This window comes from Notechis scutatus, chromosome 6 (genome assembly GCF_049901735.1).
Source record: "Notechis scutatus isolate UNSWTSFEM ecotype Mainland chromosome 6, rNotScu1.2, whole genome shotgun sequence".
Classification (NCBI taxonomy): domain Eukaryota; kingdom Metazoa; phylum Chordata; class Lepidosauria; order Squamata; family Elapidae; genus Notechis; species Notechis scutatus.
The window spans coordinates 63568980-63594728 of NC_142014.1; the positions used below are offsets into that span (position 1 = coordinate 63568980).

At 36.8% G+C, this 25749-nt stretch overlaps 1 protein-coding gene across 1 annotated transcript in view; it reads left to right on the forward strand.

Annotated features, from left to right (window-relative positions):
• Positions 1-1383: 1383 nt before the first annotated feature.
• Positions 1384-25749, forward strand: part of SLC13A4 (solute carrier family 13 member 4) — a 57147-nt gene continuing 32781 nt past the window's right edge. Inside the window, exons 1-5 of the mRNA XM_026693037.2 lie at positions 1384-1615; positions 16353-16481; positions 20278-20414; positions 23968-24149; positions 25124-25178. Coding sequence (XP_026548822.2) covers positions 1505-1615; positions 16353-16481; positions 20278-20414; positions 23968-24149; positions 25124-25178 — 614 coding nt within the window. The 5' untranslated portion in view covers positions 1384-1504. The remainder of the gene's footprint in view (positions 1616-16352; positions 16482-20277; positions 20415-23967; positions 24150-25123; positions 25179-25749) is intronic.

A 25749-nucleotide genomic window follows, 5' to 3' on the forward strand; every position in this document is an offset into this window, starting at 1 on the left:
CATGCTGGACATAAACTGTTTGAACTCCTCCCTTCAGGATGACGCTATAGGGCATTACATGCAAAAACAACTAGATATGGGGACAGGTTGTTTCCCTCATGCCATCACTCTGCTGAACATCTAATCCTTACAATATTGCCTTATATCTAAGTATATTTGCCTATGTTGTATGGCTGTAGTATTATTATTATCCTTCTCATCTTTTCTACTACTCCCCTCGTATTGGTAGCATTATGATTATTATTACTCTGTTGCTTTGCACACCTAATTTCCACAGCACTACATGCCTAAGGATGTAGTTCCATACTACCCATGTAGTATGGTTGTAATACTATTATCCTTTTCATCTTTCCTACTACCTTATCCTATTGGTAACTTATAATAATATTGCTTTGTTGTTCATATGTACACTGAGAGCTTCTGCATCAGAGACAAATTCCTTGTGTGTCGAATCACACTTGGCCAGTAAAGAACTCTTCTCTTCTCTTCTCTTCTCTTCTCTTCTCTTCTCTTCTCTTCTCTTCTCTTCTCTTCTCTTCTCTTCTCTTCTCTTCTCTTCTCTTCCATTCCATTCCATTCCATTCCATTCCATTCCATTCTATCCTGCTGGAGTCCAGCATTGGATGCATCCACCTCATGTGAATAACTTCTACCATTCATGCTGCAAATATTTGCATTCTTCAGAAACAAAGCTGCTGGGGTGGAAAGTGAAGGAAATCAATGAATTATTTTGTACTGACAACAGGGATTCATATTTTCACAGCAGTTCTCTGACCTTGAAATTGCCACACTGTTCAGCATCTGGGGTTGGAGCTAGAGAAGCCGCAGGGGTGGTTGGGTGGGAATAGCCTGTTCTATGGAAGGACATTGATTTCTTTCACAGAAAGCTCCTTAGGTTTTGCCTAAAGGGGAAAAACGCTTCCACCTTGGTGAGCTATGGTAGGCTGAGACTCCTTTTTTATCTGAAAGTCAAGGTAATCTTTGCAAGAATTGCTGTGAAATTCCTAGCAGTGGGGGTGAAAAAGAAAGTAAGAGGAAGCTAATCCCTAAGCAGTTGAGAAAGGAAAAATCACAAGAGAGCACAACGGAGAAAGAGGAGGAAGTAAATCTGAAAAACTGTGAGTTTTCTTCAAAGTTTTAATTAGCACGGTGAAAACCCAGTTGGGGCACACCTGGCAGTGTGTTACTGGGGAACAAAGCAGTTGTAGGTGCAATTTGCATTCCTTTCAAATAGTGATGGAATGTGAAAATACATTCTACGTCATGGAAGTATCCTTGAGATTTTCCTGATCACCAAAAAGCCAAAGAGCACAATGTTCTTCAGGTACTTTCAGTGTCATGGTTGTGAAGAACCATTAGTCGGCCCTACCTAAAAACCACAGACCTCTTAATGCATTGAATGAGGCGTCTTTGAAGGAAGGAAATTCTCCAGTAGAAAAGAAGAAACCATTGACTGGAAGAGTCCATTTGGGAATATTCATCAGAAAATCAACAAGCTAACAATATGCAGTGTGAAATGACGGTAGCCAAGGAATTTCTCCAGGCCAGAAACCTACTACTGGTTGTTTTAATTCCACTTTTGCTGCTTCCATTGCCAGTCTTATGTCCAACAAGTGTAAGTATTTTAATATGTTCTTCATTACAATTTTAATTGGGGACTAAGATGGACCACGGAAGACAGAGTAAATGAGCTATTGATCAATTAGGTTAAATGAATAATTAAATTTTAGCATGCCTATATTTCAATATAGACATGGGGAAAGGGACGACTTTCCTGGCTTGGAGCGGAAAAAAATAGTCTTTTTTTCAGGGAATGAGGAACATTCAAAATGTCCCTTTCAGCTCCCAAAGTGAGAAATGAACCACGTGAAATGATCCGATAGATAAAAATGTTCAGGAAGCAAAAGTAATTTAAATATAATTCCAAAAGTTATTCCAGGAATCAGGATTTGGGCACACATTCCCTTTTACTGTACTAATTACTTCAATGGATGAGAAACCAAGGAGAATGTTATCTTGAATCCCGCAGACATGCTAGCTTGGGATGACAGGATTTGAATATAAGATCTCATCTGTTTGAAGCTTATCAAAGAAAGATCCAACTTAGAAATAAGGACAGATTTCCTGGCAGTGAGAACAATTAACCAGTTGAAAGGCTTGCCTCCAGAAGTTGTGAGAATTTTGTCTGAAATTTTCTGCTTGAACAGGAGGTTGGACTAAAAGACCTCCAACTCTGCTATTCTGCTATCTTCAAAACCCTAGATTTGGAGAAGCTGGTATGGGAGTAGAGGGACCCAAGGAGAAGCAGAGGTCTTCTTGAATGGTTTCTTCTCACACAGTGAAATGAAACTAGCAGCTCTGGGAAGGGGAGGATGTCTTTAGACACCATGACTGAGCTTTCTCCAACATTTGCCTTATTGCTTTCTAGCTTTTCAACCTGATTTGGCTATTCGATGTAGCAGCTAAATTGAAGATCAGTATCCAGAGGCAGTATAAAGCAGAGACAGAGACAAAAAGATAAAGGGTAAAAAGTGACAGATTTGGCATCTTCAGGGATGCTACTGGCAATTATTTAAAAAAATGAATTGGAGAGAAGAAAAATTGGCTCAAGTAAGAAGATTGTACTGCTAGGACTAAGAAAACATGGTTTGGGGTTATATAATGCAATAGCCACATAATGAGTCCCTGTCATTTAATTGTCTCAATGAAACCCTACAGATATAGAAGTGATCCTGGGCTTAGCATTCATTAATCTTCCAATTGGTTGTTACCACTATTGTATAGGCAGAAGCTCAACTGCATGCTGAAGGGGAAAAAAATTAAAAGAGAGGCACATGCAAGCTGCAAGCCATGTGCTTCAATTTTAAGACCAGTTCTTTTTACATAGGAACTGACAGAGGTTATTCAGTGATGAAGATATTGCATTTCAACACTTCTGAATTGCTAAGCCCTCTTTACAGCCTGATTTTCTATGTTGAACTCTGCAACTGTATTTGAACTCTTTGAACTTTTTCCAATCTTCCTTTGTCAACCCCAAAATAACTTCCTTTTTTGAGAATAATATGCACTTGTCCAAAGTCATCTGAGGAAATTGTATTGTTTACTTCAACTTGCTAGCTTTAATGAACCCAGAATATAGCTTTTTCATAAATACGTTTGAAACCTCTTTAATCCTGTTTTTCTTGTTAGTTTCTTTTATTTAAAATAATAATTAACAAAGACAAGAAAAGAGAAGAGCAAAAGAAAAAGAAAAAGGAAGAAAAACATGGAGAAGGGACTTATAAGCTATAAAGTAGACAAAAGTTTACAAAATATATTAGAAACTAAAAAAACATTCCCATTATTCTACTAGCAACATTAAATTGGTGCAATATATGAAGATAATATATCAGTTTAGCACTTTAAACAGCATTGTACAACTGAAGCCAACTAAAGTCAGTCAAAAGACAAGAATAGTCAGTCTATCAATAAAATTTAACAAGAATTTCTAACTCATCTAAGACAGTCTGTCTTAATTATATGACTAATCAGACAAAGCCTAGTGTTTTAAGAACTTATGTTAAAAGAAAGACAAACCTGAGATGCTAATTAACAGTATCCTCTTGTCTATCAAGGTTATAGTGAATTAAACAAAGCAGAAGTCAGCTAAAACTGATTTAAACAAGGGAAGCAAAGAAAGGTAATAAGATTCTTTCTCTGCTACAGATAAAATAAGATAATGAAGACAGAATTAAGATGCAATGAACAGAAACTCACACAAACATTAACAATCAGCAAATAGTAAATTAATATAAAATGCTATTAAATGTCCGTAGCATTGCATATTTACCCTTAATTCTATTTGCTTAATCTATCTTTCAGCAAAAAGAAAAAGGAATCCTTTTCAACTGTAAATTATTTCAATGTTCCTTTGTTTTGAAAGCTGTTGAATTTTTGCTGATAAACACGGAATAGTTTATATTGCCGCAGACTTTTTTTCTCAAATAATATGTTACCAGCTTGTCTCCAACTTTAATTCAAGGGCTTGGTGTTTCAGCTTTCAGCCCTTAATCAGCCTGAAAAATTAAAGTATTTTGTTAACCAATGTCTGAACTACAAGAGAATGTTCTGTAATATCTCAGGCTGCAACAGTGGAATATATGTGAGGAATTCATGAAACTTTAGGTTCCAGAACTCTCAGTTCTTATGGCCAATGGTGAGGAATCTTGGGGGCTATTGCCTGTCATGGTTGCTCTGACAATCAGGAATATTTGGTTGTACAGTATTATCTCAGCTTTACTATAGGACAGGGGTTTCCAACCTTGGCAACTTTAAGACTTGTGGACTTCAACTCTGCTGGTTGAGGAACTCTGGGAATTGAAGTCCACAAGTCTTAAAGTTGCCAAGGTTGGAGACCCCTGCTATAGGACAGAGAGAAATTCTTCAACTTGTTTTCATTTCTACTTGTTTTCATTCACCTGAAGCTTTAGAAATCTTTCTGAGGAGAAAAAGCTTTCAGGTGTTCATGGGTGGAGATCTAGAAGATATTTTGTTGTCAGATACCCAAGGCTTGTTCTGTCAGAAATAAGCTTTTCCAGAAGCATTTTTATTGCTAAAGGGAAGTTCTGCTTTTAAGAAATTATTAATGTGAACTAGCCCATCATTCATGAGGCCCAGTTCCCATCTCTCCCCACCAGTCAAGCCTCCAACCCAGAAAGGTTAGGGACTGCTGCTTTAGAATTAAGAATGAGGCATATATTTTAAATCAGAAATCCCATACCTTTAAATAGATTCCCAAAATTGTGCAGGTATTTTCATCTAGTCTTTCCTGTCAATAAATTCCAGCTAAGTTTACTTTTAAAAGTAAATTAGTTAGGGAAAAAATAAATCTAATCTTCATTTCAAGTAAATGCTTAGGGATGTAAAAATATTCAGTTTAAATATTTGATTAATTGCTTTTCCAAATCTGAGGTAGAATGTAGTCTGGATTCCCAGAAGGGAGGGGCTGCATTCCAGATGGCAAAGAGGGACTGAAGCTTAAATAATTTGGTCAGGAGAAAGAGAATTAAGTAGGAGCCTCTCTAGCAATTCTCACTATATTATCTATGATGATGCAAATAGTTGCTTTTATTTGGCAAGATTCTGTCTATAAATAAGGAAAAATAAAGGAAACTGGTCAGAAGTATTTCCACTTGTATTTCTTGCTTCTTGTGGCCTGAAAAATCTGACATTCTGGAAGGGGGGAAGCCAGCTATCAATTTGGTGGCATAAAAACAGATGTCACTGAATTGATTTGATGATTTTGAATATGGCCAAAACTCACTTTTCTGGATTGAATCAGTTATTCAGTTTGTAAATCCAAATAGTACAGTAGATAATATGTCCAAACTGATTTTACTTCCCAATTGAATTAATTTGACTTCCCATATCAGATTTATGATTCCACAGATAAAATTGCATCTAAATCCACATTGGTCCCATAGATGCTACACATTTCTTTAAAATGTTTGATTTAATTGGCTGAACAGAAAATCAATTTAAAACTCCATTTACTTTTTGGAGGAATTTAAATTGCCAGGTCAGCTTGACTAATCTTATTAACCTTGAATTCTGTGTCAAAAATGAAAGGACAGCTAGTAATTAAACATCATATAGTAAAGCAAAACTACTGTACTCTACTCTTTATTTCTGGCAATTTTACATCAGATCAAGAGAAATTGAAAGAGATTCTAGCTGTGCCTGATCAAGACAGGTTGGTTTTTAAATACTTCGTAATTAAATGCCTTCATTATTCAACTGCCCTGCTTATTGACCATTAAATAACCCAACAGAAACCAATTACATTTTAACTGAGATTAATAAACTGGCAAAGGTGATTGATGGTTTTCTGTTTACCATTTTGCCACATGAAATTAGTCAGCATGCCACCTGGAATTCCCAAGGTCACAAACAGAATGTGTACCAATGGATAAGGGGGGAAATGAGCTATAGCCTCTTAGGAGCACCTGATCAAGTACCATGGTGCCTTCCAGATGTGTTGCATAGCAGGGGCCATGTTTGCATAGGAATTTGATGCATCGCCATTCACATCTGGAAGGGTCCCAGACTGAGGGAGGGGGAATGATGGAGAATTTTGGGAAATGTAGTCTAACTCACTTTGAGGGCCAAGCATTGAGGAAGTCATATACAAATGGGTCATATCCTGATTGTGTACTTTAAATTTGGATTTACTTTTTTATTTTATTCTGTTCTTTTTAATTGTTTATAAGCTACTTTTCTATCAAAATAGACCTTTGTTCACACATGATAAGCCATGATTAGCTCAACTATGGTGTCTTAACTGTGTCTGGGTTTACATGTGCCAGTAGGCCCTAATAAACCACTACAACCCATAATATGTTGTATGTGCTATACAACACATTAAACCAGCCAAGAAAACAACTTTAAGGTGACTGACAGTGGAAGCTGAACTGGTTGCTGTCTCTATGATGAATGTACAGCAGGAAACTTGGTTCACACCCCAATGCATTTTATAGTTGACTTTGACTGATATTGAACAGCTCTAAGCTAAGAAACCCTCCAGCAAAATTATTTGATGGATTGTTTGATTTTGTGCCATAAAGTCAGTATCAACTCTTCGCAACCATCAATATCTGTCCCCAATCTGGTCCTTCATTATAACACTTCAGTCTTAAGACTTATGGAGACAGAGAAATAGAACTCTGTTTCCCAACATCTACTTTATACCTTCTGTAGTAAAGAATAGCAGAATTCAACTTTTGTACAGTCTTTGTGTTCCTTTTTATAATTTCCTTCCACCTTGCAAGCCCACGCCCTATTACTGCTTTTGATGTAATAAATAATACTTATTGATAGTGTTTATTTCTATATTTGATTACATAGAGGAATACATAAAGATTTAATGGTACAAGGTAGCTTATAAATAGGCATAAATAAAGTTGGTTGCATTCTTAGCACATTTTTAATAGAATTCCTTTAATTTCAGGTTCCTTTTCCTTGGCTCCCTCCCCCACCCACCCACCCTTTTTTTTTTGGCTTTTGCATCTTAGCCTCTTCAACTCCACAGGCCCATTGCTTTAGAAATTCTTCCAGTTTCAAGATTTTCTTGTGGTGTAACACAAGGAGAATGGGCTGTTTGGAAAATAAACACAACCCATAGCAGCAGGCTCAGATTTAGCCATGTGCTTTTCAGAAACATGCCTTCTATATTTATTAACTCTTAAAAATATCAAGTAAATGTTTGCAATGAATTATTTTGATGTCAAATCCTCTGGGTTTTGAGGATAATCTTTATTAGCAAATAATGTTTTAACCAGCATTCTGCATAAATAAATTTGCAAAGTGCTCATAACAATAAAGCCTTCTCAAAGGCTTTATTGATGACCAAGATTTTAGATAGATAGATAGATAGATAGATAGATAGATAGATAGATAGATAGATAGATAGATAGATAGATAGATAGATATTGTGTGTGTGATTATAAATACAAGATTTCAAGGATTCCAAAAGCATCTAGTTCTCTTTATCCAAAGGGCTAGAATTATAACTTCATCACGTAACAACAAGTACTACGTTATATAAGCTTAATTACAGTTCTTTAGCAGAAGAATGAAGGAATGGATGGAAAATCTTAAAAACAAGAATCCAACTGAAATGCTAATGCTAGCATGTTGGGAAATACAAATGTCTGTTCTTCAGCAGATTCTGAAGGTCTCATGTATATTTTATCTTGTCCTTTGAAATACATTAACATGTAAAATTTAAACAGAGGAAAGTGATATTCCAAAACTTTTTGATTTCTGTCTCTATGTAAACCAGGCAAACCTGATTAATACCATAATCTCTTTTGACTTTTGCTGATATTGAACAAATATAAGCTATGAGAAAATCCTGAGATGGATGGATGGATGCATGGATGCATGGATGGAAGGACAGATTATATATAAGAGTCAGTGTCAACTCTTAGTAATCACATAAAGAAACCTTCTTCAGAAGGCTCTGTTTAATCCATCAGGTCTTCTAAAAGTGTACCCATCACAATTGTAACTGAGTCCATTCACCTTGCTGCTGGGTATCCTCATCTTCTCTTTCTTTCCAACTTTCCCAGCTTCAAATTCTTCCCCAGAGAGCTAGATGTTCACATATTGTGAAATCGAATAATTTGAGTCTTGAATGAGAATTCTGGGTTGATTTGTTCAAAAATTCATTCCCCCCCCCCTCCCGTTTTCTTGGCTATCCTTGATATTCTCAAGACCTTCTCCAGCATGAAAGTTCAGAAAGATCAACGCCACTTTTATCCTGCTTCTTTGGAGACTAACTTTCACTTCCACAGGGAAAAAACATTGTCTGCATGATTCTGATCTTTGTAGCAGCTGAATATCTTTTCCAAGACCTGCATTGCTAGCTTACAAAGTACTACTCTGCAGCACATTTCTGAAGAAAATCCCAAGGCTTTAGGCTAACTTGGGATTTAAAAAGAAGATTTGTACATAGTCACCAGGAGCTGAGCTCAGCTTGAAGGAATTTTTAGTGACCAATAGTTTAGCCATATAGCTAAATTACATGACATGGTGTGACAGTTTAAGTACACTCTGAATTATTTTGTCCTTACTACTGCTTTCTTCTTTTCCTCTCCAACTCACACATGTTAAAAAATAAGGAACTGTTGAACTTCAGAATTTGCTTTCAAAAAATATCCCTTATGCTGGCATTTTAACAGTATGTTTCCTGTTATTCCCTGTTTATATTATATTTGTGTTTTGACTTCTCTGTAAGAGCTCAAGGTCATATAGTTGATTTCCACTTGCTTATGTTCACCCAAAAAATAACTCTCTGAATAAGAACAGGACAAAATATTATGACTAGTGGATTTCCTGTCTGAATAGAGTTTGATTCTATCTGCTAGGAACAGAAGCTCTCAAATATTAAATGTGCTTTAAATGGCTAAATTGTTAAAAAGTGCCACTAGAAAATGCCTAAGCAGCTTAATGCCCCTGAGATGTTTTAGTCTTCAAATCTAGTTAATCACAAGTATCCTGGTCATTGGCAATGGATTCCATTTATATATGCTCCAAATATGCAGAGCTTGCCAGATTGCTTAACCCTCTTCAGTAAAGGAGAATATGTGAAACTCAGGGTTGAGATGAAGGATCCTTGGTGGTCTCTGAGCTTGATTGTTTTCTTGCAGGTATTTCATTACCCAGACTAAGTAACATCATCAGAGCTAGCAGTGCCATTGCCTAGTTTGAAGAGTCTGCAAGAAAATAACCCTCTTCAGAAATGTAATCTCTAGAATGGGTGTTAAACCTATAATCTGATACCAGAATTGAAGTGCAAACGATAAATACAAAGCAAGCGGATTTCTGGGTTGGGTGGTATAAAAACCATTGTAATACATACAAAATTGATGTAATAAAGTAGATATACTCTATTAGGTTCACACACTGAGTTTGCTTAACCATAATTAAACCACATGGCCTGGTTTATATAAATCAAGGAGAGAAGTAACCTAGAACTAAGGAGAAATTTCCTGACAGAACAATTAACCAGTGGAACAATTTGCCTCCAGAAGTTGTGAATGCTCCAACACTGGAAGTTTTAAAGAAGAGATTGGACAACCACTTGTCTGAACTGGGGTTTCCTGCCTAAGCAGGGGGTTGGACTAGAAGACCTTCAAGGCAGGGGTGGGATTCAAATTTTTTAACAACCGGTTCTGTGGGCATGGCTTAGGTGGTGGGCGTGGCTTGGTGGTCATGTGACTGGTGGACATGGCTTGATGGTCATGTTATTGGCTGGGCATGGCCAACTCAATATCATTCACATTGAGGCATGCATCTCCTTGTCTGGCCTCTCATGACTGTGGGGATGTTGCAACAGTCGTAAGTGTGAAAAATGGTCATAAGTCACTTTTTTCAGTGCCACTGTAACTTTGAATGGTCACTCCACACAAGCAAAGTACCAACGAAGGAGGGGGAAAAAACTCCAGAGACGTTCCTGAGACAAGAAGTCTAGTCCTGCCAAGAATGTAATAAGGGTCAACGGAGAGGCAGTTTCTGTAAGCAACACCAGAATGTTTCCTTCCTGCCTTCCTTACAGGATTAGGCCAGTAATTTCTTCTAATAACCTGGTCTCTGAACTGCTTAGAATGTTAACAACCGGTTCTAGCGAATAGGTGCGAACTGGTAGAATCCCACCCCTGATTCCATTCTATTCTTCTCTTCTCTTCTCTTCTCTTCTCTTCTCTTCTCTTCTCTTCTATTCTATTCTATTCTATTCTATTCTATTCTATTCTATTCTATTCTATTCTTTCTTCTACTCTATTCTATATAGAATCTTAATGTGTGACAAATGTTCATATGGCAGACAGTAGGGGAATTTCTCAGTAAAATACGCCTCATTAGCAGAACTGCAAAAAGACATTCACAACATTTTGTAAAATTATGTATTTCTCATCTTTGGGTAGGAAGGGATCTAAGCATTTTTCATTCTACTTTTCAAAAACCTGAATTATGCGAAGAGTTCTTGTAGATGGGTAAGAATTCTCCAACTGGATATACTGAAGGTATGATGGTTGGTACCTTATAACCTTCACCCCCGCCCTTTTTCTTTTACTGGGGAATCAATGAGGTCTGGCTCTTAGGTTTAAACTAGCTTTCCTATCAACTTGTAACATATGGTTTACTAGCTTTCATTCACACAAACTTTAAACTGTTTGGCTTAACATGTTGAGTAAAGCCATTGTTTTCCTATGTGTAATTTGAACACAGATGCAGTTTGAAGGGGAAATAGCCACAAATTATATGAAAATAATCTGGTGCTTGTGGGTTTGGAATATAATGCTTATAATTACTGTTATATAATTGTTATAATCACTATGAATCTCATCACAATAAAGTGAGTCACTCCTTTCATTATTATATTCAATGAAGTAACTCAGGAAGAAAAATCTGGCAGTCACAAGGTTCTAATCAATAGTTCTGTGCTTGCAATATACTAGGAATAAATCCAATTAAGTGTAGGAGATTTTTTTTTCTTATTTAATAATGCATAGAATTGCAGACGTACTTTCTTGGAAGTAATAGTATGCACATATTGAATCTAGAATTACTTTAAACTGGGAAAACTATTCATTAAACTATCTGAGAAAAGAATGAGTTAGCATTTAAAAGTGTGAGATATTCTTTCATTCCTTTTCCCTTTCCTTATTCCTTTTCCCCTTTCAGTTAGAATCTGGGTCATAGCCTGATCAAAAGCAGGGTAGAAATAAGTTATTTCCAGCTATCTTCTGATAACTAGGTGATTTATTTAGCTAGCTATATAAAGTAGGCCAATCAGGCTTGCTTAAGGCAAAGTGCACCCCTTTTGCGATTTCCAAATTGAGTATTTTGACCCTGCTGGTATTCAGCTCTTCTGGGTAGCACAAGCCTTTTATTTAATTGTCCACCCTACAAAAATCTGAAGATTTCCATCTCCAGTTCAGCTCCATTTTTGTTTTAAAGGTCTGTTGAGCCCTTAGCCACCCCTGCATTTTGAACCTCTTTCTTTTTATAAAATCTTTGCCTTCTCCAATTGAGGTATGTTGAACTAAGTTTCCATCATCCCCTTAGCATGGCTGGCAATATTTATTTATTTTATTTATTTATTTATTTGATTTGCCAATTGTTTACAAGATAATAAGTATAAGTGTATACATAGTTGTGAATACATGAAATGGGTACATATAAGAAAAATAAAAGAATAAGAGAAACAATAGGACAGGGACGGTAGGCACGATGGTGCGCTTATGCACGCCCCCTACAGACCTCTTAGGAAAGGGGTGAGGTCAATAGTAGACAGTCTAATGTCTGTCAAAGGTATGGACATTGTACTGCAACTGGGTACCATGGCATGAGAGACTCTTTTTCTCGTGTATTTTTCTCTTGAAATTCAGTCTGTTAACTTTGCTGGCCATCATGATCATCTTCACCAATTCTGGTCATTGTCATCATGTTTTAAAGATCTGATGATTCTACCCGAGTGAGTTCCAACTTGGATAAAGGCTTAGAAGAGATTCTGAAAGAAATAAGAAAACTTTTAATTAAGGCAAGGAACATTTGTAAAGTTCATCAAGGAAGGATTCCACAATAAAAGGTGGAAAAAAATGTGGAGGTTCCTGCTAAAGTGCCAAATATAAGTGCTTCTCAAAAAAGCAAACAATTTCAGTAAGGTCAGGTTGGTCTCTCCAAGAAAGATTATTACCACTTGAACAACATAACTTGAAGCTAAAGTCCTCGGTATTAAGCAGAAGTTGATTAAAAGGTTACTATGAGATTTCTCTACCCACCTAAGAGTTGATTATGATCTCCTGCATTTCTCAGGATTATCTTCCTTCTGCTTCCCTGTATTTTTATGTTGCTGTAATAGAAGATAACATTCAGCTAAATAGTTTTACAAACTGATTTCTCCCAGGAGACGGGAAAGTTGAACACAAGTTTTCTTTGCAGAAAGTCTCAGGTTTAATTCCTTTGCTTTTTAAGAGTTATGTTTTAACTCTATATATTAACCTTTTTTTAAAATTAGTTTGTTGCCTAAATCAAATTAAAAGGTTGTCCCTACAGTGAGCTTCCATTCATATTCACAAACAGTCCAATTAGTTTCATTTTGATATCTGTTTCTGTTGTGTTTGAGGTCCATACAATAGACAATTGGAAGAAGTATGAACAGCTCTTTGTACTCAATATACAGCTCTTTCAATAGCATTCACTTTCTCCTTTTCCCAGCCTGTCCTCTGCTATCTTCTCACTCTGTTTAATGTCAGGGCCAAGTTAGATACAACTGGGTAAGGAGAACCAATGGCTTGATTTCATTTCATGCAACTTCATACATTCAGTGACAATCAAAGCTCTTGATTTACCGGATGTTTCTTTCCACTTATAACAATGGAATGGTCTATGCTTTTCATGCAGAATTGAATGAACATGTGTTGTATAAGTTTATTTATTTTATTTTATTTATTTTATTTTGATTTGTCAATCGCTTACAAGATAATAGATATAAGTATATACATAGTTATGGATACATGAAATGGGTACATATAAGAAAAATAGAAGAAACAATAGGACAGGGACGGTAGGCACATTGGTGCGCTTATGCATGCCCCCTACAGACCTCTTAAGAAAGGGGTGAGGTTGATAGTAGACAGTCTAAGGTTAAAGTTTTTGGGGTTTGGGGAAGAAACCACAGAGTCAGGTAGAGTATTCCAGACATTGACCACTCTGTTGCTGAAATCTTATTTCCTGCAATCAAGTTTGGTGCAGTTAACCTTGAGTTTGTATCTATTGTGTGCTCTTGTGTTGTTATGGTTGAAGCTGAAGTATTCAGCCATTGCAATGTATGATTTTATATACCATACTTAGATCAGACCGAAGACGGTGTAATTCAAGGTTTTCTAGGTCTAGAATTTCAAGTCTGGTGGCATAAGGTATTCTACAACTAGTAGAGAAGTAGAGAACTCTTCTTGTGAAATATTTCTGGACTTTCTCAACTGTGCTAATATCAGATACGTAATGTGGGTTCCAGACCGATGAGCTGTATTCGAGTATTGGTCTAGCAAATGTTTTACATACTCTAGTTAGTAGTGTGATATTACCAGAGAAAAAGCTATGTAGGATTAGGTTAACAACTCTTAATGCCTTTTTGTACGTTTGCATCTTAGAGATGTAGTTTGGAACCACAAGAGCTTGTCTCTTTACAACTCATACTTAAGCGGCTTTGTTTCTTAATACTGATTTTATCAAGCTAAGAGAAGATGGCATACATAGTGATACCAAAGCACACTCCAAAGAGATTTTCAATGGATTGGATGTTTGAAAGAATTACCACATGGAATTCTGGGAATTGAAGTCCACAGATCTTAAAGTTGCCAAGGTTGAGAAACATAGTTTTAAAGCAACTCAGAGTGACTTAGACTGCTTTTGCACCAAGCAGTTTATGCCAGGATTTTCAGTCCAGGGAGAAACAAGAGTTGGAGTAGATTAATAATAACAGTAGAGTCTCACTTTCTGATGTAGACGCTCACTTAGCAGAAGTCATCTTGTGGCTGATGAGTAACTATGTTGGATGCCATCAAGAAATAAAATGGGGGGAGAGAATGGACATTTCAAGATTTTGGACTGACTCATCCATTTCTGAAATATGAAAATAAAATAGTCTTTTTGCAATCTTCTTATTGTTCGCTGCTTTGTAAGAGCTGTAGTCACACTGATAGAAAGATCTGCAGCATTCATTCCATCAAATCCAGATTTAGCGTGCAGCTGCCACTTGGCTAAGTCTAGCTGTGGAAATAGTATTCTTGAATGACTAATGGTATTGGCATTGTGAGAGTGTGCTTGTATCTGTGTGTACTATGGTGAAAAAAAGTGTGGTTGTTCTATAAGTGCTATGCTGTAACACATAAAAGCTAGTTGGAGTTTCAATTGCACCATCGCGATCTTGATTTCTTTTTACCATTTTCTTGCCTCAGTGTAAATAAAGATAATGAACCTCTGGGATGCACTATATTTTGTACTATGTATATTAGTACATTAAGATTTATTCAAGGTGTAGAGATATCCTACTTTACAACAGCATACAGCCCTGAATAGGAAAAGACTGCAGAACAGTGTGTGAAAAGATACAATATATGCAACATAGTTCAAAATGGCTGATAAAGTAAGATTTACAGAGTGGAGCTGAGAAACGAGTCAATTCATTAAAAACTGAAATTTGTTCCTAGGCTCTAACGGGCAGTGTTATCTGGAGCAAGTTTGATTTTGTGACTTTTGAGGAAATGGGTAAGGTCTTCTAGTTGGTGATCTCAGTCTATTAGGTTCCAGTCTATTAGGTTCAGGTTCTTCTTGCATGATTAAAGCCACCCAGGAAGTGTCCTATATTGGATCCATACAGTATATTTACTTCTTGGTGTGGGTGATGGTGCTTTCAGTCTTAACTTGCCTCTAGTTAGTCCTAACCTACTCAACCTAACCATCCTGGACAATTTCTGTCCCGTCTCCAAATTCCCCTTTCTAGAGAAGGTACTGGTCGGGATGGTTGGGCTTCCTTGGAGGAAACCAACTATCAGTATCATTTCAGGGTTCATTTTGGAGAGACCATTGGTTTATTTATTAATTAAATCTGTATGCCATCCATTTCCCTACCAAGTTACTCTGGGCATCTTACAATACCATAAACAAGAGATTAAAATAATTACAGGATTAAAGCATTAAAAATTAACAGAATAAGAAAATAATAGAGTTGGAAGGGATCTTGAAGATCTTCTAGACCAACCCCCCACCCACCACAACTTCTGGAGGCAAGCTGTTCCACTGGTTAATTGTTCTCACTGTTAGGAAAATCAAATGTTGTCTGATTTTTTTTTTGTTTATAAACAGATGTTGTGTTAGGAAACTCATCAAATGTTAAGTGTTTAAACATTAAAATGGTTGCATTAATTAATGACCTGTGGCAGAGCTGAGATTAAGTGATGAGTTCATCTTGATGTTCTTTGATCTCTCAGCCAGTTTCAATATTTTTGATCACAGCAGCCTTTTGAACCAGCTTCAGCAGTTGTGAATGGGAGGCACTATTTTGTGGTAATTATTATCCTCCTTTCCCTGGGGCAAGTTTTAATTGCAGTTGACAGGGGGAAATGTTATACCCAGAGCCCAACAGTGTGGAGTGTCACAGGCCTAAAACTCTTGTTTAACATCTATAGAAAACCACTGGGTGATGTCATCTATAAGTTTGGGGGCAAATCTCATCAGTGTACATTGAGTGACTTGAATACAACCAATCTGCACAACTTGAAGAAGCAATTCATAAGCTATAACATCATTGTTAGCATGAGGGTTAACATCATTGCCCAGATGATCATTGGTTGGCCTCTCCCCTCTTCAGAAGAGCTTTATAGCTCCCGCTGCCTTAAGAAAGTTCAAAATATTCTTAAAGATCCATCTCATCCTGGGCACTCTTTTTTTTTTAGAACTATTACCATCTGGCAGATGGTGCAGGGTAATAAAAACAAGGACAAATAGGCTGAAAAACAGCTTCTATCCCAGAGGAGTAGCTCTATTGAATTCTACTGCATAGTGTAATACTAATGTGGTATCACAAGTTTTCAATTCAATTGTATAGAATGTGAAGGATGTGTGTTTGTGTTTTATTTTTTATAGTTATAATGTACACTGAAGATGGTATTTAATTTCATTGTACAAGGTACAATGACAATAAGTAAACTAACTGACTTTAGACACCTCAGTTGAATCATTTCTTCAGCCAGTAGTTGCAGCTCAGAAGTGTTCACATGACTCTAATTATTCCTGTATGTCTTCCCCAGGAAGCCTCGTGTGCCTATGTGCTGATTGTCACAGCGATCTATTGGGTATCTGAAGCAGTGCCCCTTGGAGCAGCAGCCCTCATTCCTGCTTTCCTCTATCCACTGTTTGGTGTCATGAAGTCCAGCGAGGTCAGAATTGTGTATTTTTCCTTCCTTCGTTCCAATGGTAACATCAAGGATCCAAGAATCACACTTGACTCTCGGACCACCATGTCATTTTCTTAGCAATTGAAGCTTGCCACACTTTCCTTTGGGACTTCCTAGTTTGATCCCAGTTATTTCTCCCATTTAACTGTAAACCAGGTCTGACCCTGCTTAGCTTTCTGGAATCAGCAACAGTTGGCTAAGTTAATTCACTCCAGTAGATACATCCTTTCATGAATTTATAGTTCATGATTGGTGGCCAACTTTGAACTTTAAAAATACATAGCCAACTTACTATCTGCTGAGATACCCTTATTTCAATCCTTTTTAAAACACAGGCAATGTTTCTTAGGGTTTGTTTGCTATAAAATGCAATAAAAAATGCTATAACCAGTACTGTTTAGGGGCAAGCTCTTTATTCCATTTTATTCTGTTAGGCTTTAGAACCTACAGGTATCTGATTTAATAGAGGACTCACTGACACATCTATTTGTGAAAACTTTGAAGTGAGGTTATTTGCATTTCAGCCCTCATAATTTTGGATAATGTCATGCATATTTTTTAAAAACAAATCATATCTGCCTATATGGCAAATAAATGTTCATTGCACAATTAATAACTAGCTCATTTTAATATTCCTAAACATGACCATTGCAGAATCTCAAAACAGTGACATAACCATGTGAATCCATTGCAAATATGTCCTTCTAAGTCCATGAATGCCTGCAGAGTGGGGAAAAAACTCGCCTGATAAACACTGGATCTTCTGCAATGGGAGATGTATGTTAAATCCATGTCTGCCATACCTTGTTCAACCTCCCAGGTTTACCTGATAAACTTGCATTATTCTCAAATGCAATTATTGGCATACTTATATGGTTTAAGTTAGCATCCTGTTGATGCAAAGAAAGCAGTGACAGACAGAATAATGAATAATCAGAGAACCATGTCTTCTGTCTCTCCAAAGATATCACAATTTTAGATGTTGAGTTGGAATGCCACATACTGTTTTAGGAATGCAGAGTTCCTAAGTTATATAGTTTACTGAATTCCATAGGAACTGCCTAGTTCGTATTTTATCAGGTAAGCTTACAATCTAAAATATATGACCTAAAAGGAGGGAAAAAGAACAAGCATAGGCATCAATTTTCAAAGTAAAATGGTAGTTAAATGTCTGTGGAGAGTCTCAATCATCCAGGTCATAGTTATCTCAAATATGCTTTTTTTCTTCAAAAGGCAGATGAACAGTTTTTTTCTCCTTGAAAAAGAAGAAAATGTTTCAATTCTCATCCAAGAAGCTTCATCAGTTCTGATAATGGGGAGGATGGAAGGATAGGTACTGACAGTTGAGACTGAATGGTGGAGAGATGGAAGGGTGGGTTCTGATGGGATGGCGGGGGATGGGGGGGATGGAAGGATTGTATTTCATTGTAGTCATCTGGTCATTAGCATTCTCTCTAAGACTTGTTTATCTATGACCTCAGGGTTACCTGAATCAGGGTGTAACTAATTGTGGAATCTTCCTGGATGTCACAGCTCCAACAAATACACCCCCAATCAAATCAAAAGTCTCTAGCCACCTCTCAGAGAAAAGAAAATTAATTGTGAAAATTAATTAAGTGGCCATGTTGGCATTTAGCTGGGTGCAGCTGGTACTAAATTACATCATACATTCCCCCTTTGACCCTGGTCTTCTCCCTACCCCCTGGATGTGACTTCTCCAATGGGAGACATCCATCTCCAAGAGTCATCCATCATGCTCTCCAATAACCTTCTTACCTCCAACAACTTTGGGCTGCCAGGGTGACTATCTAGGCATTTAAGGAATGCCTTGTTTTCCCCCACTCCCTTTCCTGGCAGCTAAAAAGACCAAAGAAGTATCTTTTTAGTTGACACTGGAACTGTTGCTGCATTAAAAACTGGAGACAGGTGGTGTCTTATTCTTGGGTCAGAAGTGAATCCTTCTTGGGTGAGAAGCAAAACATTTTCTTCTTCTTCCTTAAGGAAAAACAACAACAGTCCAGTTGTCTTTTGTAGAAAAATAAGCACCTTTAAAATGGTGGTTCTTATGACCAGCTGGATATTATTGAGCAAACAGCCTGACAGGAGAAAGAGAAAATACTGTTGAGAAAGCAGCTTGACAACTGATAGCAGGCTGATAGAATAACACGTCTTTCAAATTCCCTCAAAATAGATGCATATGAATGGCTGCAGTAGAAATAATTCACCCATTACCAGCAATGGTGTAAGAAATACTGCTTTATGACACCTCCAACATTGCTTCTCGTATATCTTGGAATGAAATATAGGCATTGCTTTAGGGAGTAGGGAAATCATCTAAAGTGATATAGGAACTGTCACATTATAGTACCGCAGCTCCTCATGTCACTGCTGGTGAAATATAAATTAGCCCTTAGCCTGAGTATATATTTATCTTTGTACTAACTCTTCCCAAAACAAATTAGTAACATTAGAATGTCCCTGGTTTAGCAGAACAGAGTTAAGTTACTCTGACACATTTATTTATGCAATTATTTATAGACTGCCCACTTTAACAAAGGACTCCAGGCAGTTCATAATCAAGGCCAGGTAAAAACAACAATCTACCTAACCTCATCTAGCTAACCCTGCAGCCTGCAAAACAAATCTTCAGATCTTTTCAAAGTGCTTTCTAAATCGTCTTAGAAACCATACTGTAATTTTTCTCCACAGTACAGCAAACCTGCTGACACTTCCTCCTCAGGGTCTTTTGGCTTTTAAGAATATAAGCCTTTGTTTTAGCCACCCTGCAAGAGGGTAAAAGGGATAAAATGGAATAAGCAAGGTTTTGTGTTGTTAAGGGATTCTTTTCGATTCTTAAATTAAATTCTTCCACTTAAAAAAAAAATCTGCATGGATTACCGTGAAGTGCAGGGCAAGAGCTGGGACTTAGGGAAAGGACTAATGGAAATAAGCAAAAAAAATAAAAATAAAGTTTAACCAAGATAGTTGCATGGCACTTTGGAAACATCCATTGGGGGTTATTTAGCAAATAAACAGACTTGCCTATTTATTTTAAGACTGGAATCTTGCTAGAACCTCCAAGGAGAACCCAAGACAAGATAAAACAATTAAAAATGCTTAACTTAGGTATCAGATTTTAAAACCATTTCCCCTTAAAAGCTTTCAAAATAAAATAAGTATTTCAAAATCTGGTGTAATGTTAGTAAAACCTACAACAGGATTGGGCCTATGAATAAAGGGAATTTCATAGTGGATGGATGTACTAGTTGTTTCAAAACAAGATGGATGGCAAATAGATAGATAGATAGATAGATAGATAGATAGATAGATAGACAGACAGACAGACAGACACAGATACACACACACACACACATACATAAGCACTCACAGAGGGAGGGAGAGAAAGAGAAATATCTATTCCATGCCCTGCACATCAACTTCAGCCAAATATTATTTTACATCAGTCTCTGGGAATCGTTTTTCATTGGAGAAGACCAATGGTGTTTTGTTTTTTTAAATTTGAGAAGACCAAATTACTTGGTGTCATTTCCTTAATATCATTGGTCTTCAATAAAAAAAAGATTTAAGATTTAAACCAGGACCATAATACAGTTTTAGGAGCAAATCTCTGGTGCTCACAGACATAGAAGTGGGGATTAAGTGTTGCTCCCCAGGAATGCATCAAAATTTGGAAATTACATGGACCCAATTTCTAGATGACTGTAAGTAATATATACCTCATTTCCTCTGTCTACCCATTGACTTCAATTGTCCATAGGTTGCTGCTGAGTATGTCAAGAACACCACCTTGCTTCTCATTGGGGTTATCTGTGTGGCAGCTTCTGTTGAAAAGTGGAATTTGCACAAACGGATTGCCTTGCGCATGGTTATGATGGCTGGAGCAAAACCAGGCATGTAAGTGAAACACCTTTCTCTGATGATGGTCTTTAGCCAGTCAGTGGTTTGCAACAAGAGAACAACCAACTGATAAAATGCACAATAAACATTTGATAAGTGCATCATAAAGACATTTTAAAGATACAGGTAGTCCTCGACTTACGACCACAATTGAGCCCAAAATTTCTCTTGCCAGGCAAAACATTTGTTAAGTGAGTTTTGCCCCATTTTATGATCTTTCTTGACACAGTTGTTTAGTCAATCACTGCAGTGATTGAGTTATAACACAGTTGTTAAGGGAATCTGGCTTCCCCCCGTTGGCTTTGCTTGTCAGAAGATCACAAAAGGGGATCACATTGCACTGCAACTGTCATAGGTATGAGTCAGTTGCCAAGTGCCTGAGTTTTGATCATGTGACCATGGGGATGCTAAAATGATTGTGTGGAAAAAAGGTCATAAGTCCCTTTTTTCAGCGCTGTTGTAACTTTGAATGGTCACTAAATGAACTGTTGTAAGTCGAGGACTATCTGTGTAAAAAGTACAGTAAAATAAGTTTAGAAATCATTCTCCTCTGATTTCTCTTTCTGCCTTAATGTCTCGTCTGTTTACTCTGATGCTTCTGTTTTACCTTTGTAGAGACTACCAAAGTTTGTTGATTTTATTATAAGTAATGTACATATGAAAATCCCCTTCATCTTCAGCACATTATTTCGACAATACAAAGAGAATCTCCATTGTGGCATCTTTTTGAATAGCAAAAAGTAGAAAATTTATTGATTTAACAAAGAAGACAAATTATAAAGATGCTGCAAGAATCAAGAAAACGAAGGATTTGGATTACCAGATTGGTCTTGATATTATCAAGCATGTGCAATAACATGATTAAAAGAATGGATAACTCGAACTTCCGGTTTGTCGGCTTCGCAAGCGGCAGGGATTTGCGATCCTGCGTGATCCCTGCCGCGCTAGCCGCTTTGATGCCTCCGATCCATCGATCTAGAGGCTAGGGCTGCCATGAAGAGGCAGCCCAAGATAGGAGGGATCCGGACAGGGGGTTGGGGTCTTCGAAGACCCCTTCCCCACCCGGCTTAACCCTCTTTCTCAAGGCGGTGGAGCGGTGGTCTGTAATGGCCGCCACAAAGAAGCTGACAGCTGGACAAGATCGTGCTGGAGGAAGAAGGAGAAAGTGGTGAAGCGAAAGTTTCTTGGCTGAACTGGACTATAAGATACAAGTAATACAAGTAATATCCTGAAAATTCGGATTTTTTGAAAGATACTTTGTTTCCAGAAGAGATTTACAAGCGGCGAGTGAAAGTGTTTTAAGAGAAAGTTTACTCTCCTTCCACATGGATTTAACAAATGGATATTGAAAATCCTGCTATTTTATAGAAGGTAAAAATTTAAAGCTTTCTGTTATAAGTGGGAAGGGAGAGGACAAAAAGAAAATTTTCATTAAGATTTTGCTGGAGGAGATGCCTGGAAGATTTTGAGATTGGAAGTTAATTGTAATAAGACTTTAAAATACAGATTGGGTTTTTTTTTCCCTTGCCAACTGATATTACCCCAGGAAGAAAAAGTGTGAAGAACTTTGTGTTCTGTTTGGATTGTTTGATGACTTTGGGATTTTGGGGAATTGTTTAAAGTTTTGAATTATCTTGGTTGTTTTAAAAAGAAGAAGAAGAGAAAAAAGAAGAAGAAAAGGTTTATAATGGCTTTATCTGTTGATGAACTGAGAGAGGACTATGGTAGAATAAAAAAAGAAGGTAAAGGCGGTGTGAGAGAAATTTTTTGCTTTTTAGAAATGGCGCTTGCTACTTATCAACAAACGCAGCAATTAATGGAGGATAAAAAAGAAGAAGAAGAAGAAGAAGAAGAAGAAGAAGAAGAAGAAGAAGAAGAAGAAGAAGAAGAAGAAGAAGAAGAAGAAGAAGCCATCTTTAATGAGTCTACAAAGTTTACAAAGCTGATTAAGAAAGGAGGGAAAAAGAGAGGAAGGAAAAAGGATATAAGACTTAAAAAAAAAACATCCAAGAAAGAGAAAAATAAGATGCAAAATCAATATACTGTTAGAAAGCAAAAGAAAAGAGAAATGCAACAGAGGGGGGGAGCGAAGGGGGGTAAAAAGACCAGATGGGATAAGATAGGAAGGAAGAAGGGGGGAAAAAGCCAAAAAGGTATGAAATAAGGTGTGGAGAAGAAATCTTTTTTTATGGATAATGGATAATGCATAACTTTGTTTTAAAATGTTTCTGCAAGGTACATGACAGTATTGTAGTATTTGTATGAGAATCAGAAAATTAGAATTTTATAAGGCTTAAGTAAAGATTAAAATATTAAAGGTTTAATAATGATAGATTTTAAGATTTAATAAAATATTAAAAGGAATGTCTAAAACATTTAGTTTAAGTATAGAGTTTAATTGACTATTGTGTGGATGTTTGTATGAACTTATTATTATGGTATTTGTTTTTGAAATAGATAATTGGAATGCTATGAGATTTAATGTTTAATTATATATTTAATTACTTTGTGGATTTACTATTTTAGTAAGTAGAATGTACTAAGCAGAATTGGATAGGGAATTAGGTGTTACCTTAAATGTTAATGTAGGGGAGCGATGGAAAGGCATCATACTTTGATTGGTGATTTCAGGAGAAATATTTTTTTTTAATATGAATGAGATAAATGGATAATTGAAAAGAATGGACAAAAGATATAAATATAATGATTTAAATTAAGATGAAATAAATAAAATAGAATTAAGAAGAGTGGAAAGCGGGGAGAAGTTATAATAAAGATATAGAAGGGTAATAAGATAGGTAATGGCATATAAGCTGAACATGAATTTAATTGAAGTCCATACAAAGAGAGGTAATCCGGGCCAAGCTACTTTTTAAAAAGAAGTTTTATGTTTTTGTGTTTTGTGTGTGTATGTCTGATTGAGATTTAATAAAACCTTGGGAGAAAGCGAGAGGAATATTTGTAAACAAGGCAGAGGAAAATATGAATATGATGAGTATAAAATGGATAAATATAGAAGAAATGTAATTGAATAAGAGTAAAGAGAAATAATGAGAAAATTGCTAAAAAAATATTTAAGTGGAAATGGGATATATTAGAATTGTATTGTATAAAACAATGTTTTATTTGGCTTGTAAAATTTATAATGGAAAGAGGTTCAATATCTTTAATGTTTAATGATGCTTTGTTTGTCTGTAAAATTAATAAAATTTGTTTTTTTAAAAAAAGAATGGATAACTCTCAGACATGACAGATATTATATCTAGAAGGACATGATTTACAATTAGGATAGCATGCCTTCCTTTGGTATGAGAAAAATAAAATTCATAGATACTTTCAAAATTGCTATATAAGAAATTCACTGATATCGCTATTGGAAAAGATAAAACCTAAAATGCACTTGAAAATACCAGAATGGCTCTCAACTATGGAAGCCTTTACATACCTAAATCTGGTGAAGCTAGAAAAAATCGTGACATATAAAATTATAAAAATGTGGACAATGAGATTTTAACTGACTCCCAATTGATTCTTCTGCCTTAAACTCTAGGCTGCTTCTTTGCTTTATGTGTTGCACCACTACCTTATCCATGTGGCTTTCCAACACATCCACCACAGCTATGGTGATGCCCATTGTAGAGGCAGTTCTTCAGGAGCTTGTGAAGTCTGAGGAAGATCATGAGATGAATGGCACTGCAGGAAGCACCATCCGGGAAGAGAAAGAGACAATAAGTATGTGATCATCCTCATTCCTTTTTAATGCTTTTCAGAGAGAGATGAGCATAGTCCAAGTTGCTATGGCAAATCATACACATGCCTTCTGCCTTCACCTAAAAACCTCAAAGGGAGTTTTCTTAGAATCATAGAGCCAGAAGGGATTTAGAGGTCTTCTCATCCAGCCCTCTGTTCAAGGCAGGAGGCTTATACCAAGCCAGTCAAAAGGTTGTCAAGTCTTTTCTTAGAAAATGTCCAGTTGTGAAGGTGGCTTGAATTTGATTTAGAGCAGGGATCTCCAACTTTAGCAACTTTAAGACTTGTGGATTTCAAATCCCAGAATTGAAGTCCATAAGTCTTAAAGTTGACAAGGTTGAAGACCCTTGATCTAGAGGCCTAGCAAACCAAACTCCAGAATGTGCAAAGACTTTGAATCGCATTCCAAGAAAGGCAAGCACAGCTTCTCTTTGGCTTTCCAGCAGAAAACATGGAAATTGGCCAGAGTAAATAATATAGTCAACCTATATGCCCAATTTTAATTCCCAGCTGAATACATAAACAGGACTAAACTGGCTGGAAGAGGTTGTTTCGTCCAGTTCTGGCTTTCCAAATAAGAGGAAGCAAATCAGATAAATGAAGCATATCTAATGAGCAGCTGATTTCAGTTGTTTCACAAATTAGAAACAGATTGGAAGAAAACAAATCGATGCTCCACAATTACAAAGATCTTTCATGATCCTCCTAAATTATCATGGAAGACAAGGTTATCAATAGCTTATTAGTAGCTTTAATCAACTTGTGGAGATCAGTGGACACATTTAGAATTTTGGAAGCATATTATAGGCCCTCTCTAAAAGTTATTTTCAACCATCATTTTATTTTTTGAGAATACGTCTGAGATCCATGTGGGGACCAGAGGCTTTGAGGGATAATTTGGCAACGCTTGAGACCAACCCTTATCCTGCCTCCTTTTCTTGTCTCTTTTATTTTAGGTCTTGGTGACAAACATGGCCAAGGCTCCCTGGAGCTCATTTTCATCAACGAGGAGTAAGAATGAAGCCTGTCCAGCTCTAATGGACATTTGAACCCTTTCAGGTCACAATGAGATAACATACCAGGAGCAGAACATGAGATATTATATCAAGAGAGATTTAGAGATTGAACAGGTTTAAGAGAGGAAAGAATTACATGTGTTGTTTTAATATTTATCGAAGGAAGGAAGGGAGGGAGGGAGGGGAAAGAAGGAAGGAAGGAAGGGGAAGGAAGGAAGGAAGGAAGGAAGGAAGGAAGGAAGAAGGAAGGAAGGAAGGAAGGAAGGAAGGAAGGAAGGAAGGAAGGAAGGGAAGGAAGGAAAGAAAGGAAGAAAGGAAAGGGAAGAAGGAAGGAAGGAAGGAAGGAAGGAAGGAAGGAAGGAAGGAAGGAAGGAAGGAAGGAAGGAAGGAAGGAAGGAAGGTTCCCCTAAAGGATAAAGTCAGGCATACTTTTTGTTACATTGCATATACTTGGTTTTTAATCAATTTAATATTAAGATACTCCTTCCCCCCAGTTTTCACTAGAATTATCACCAACGAAAAAGAGAATCAACTTGATAATTTCCCACCCCAAGGGAAATTATCCC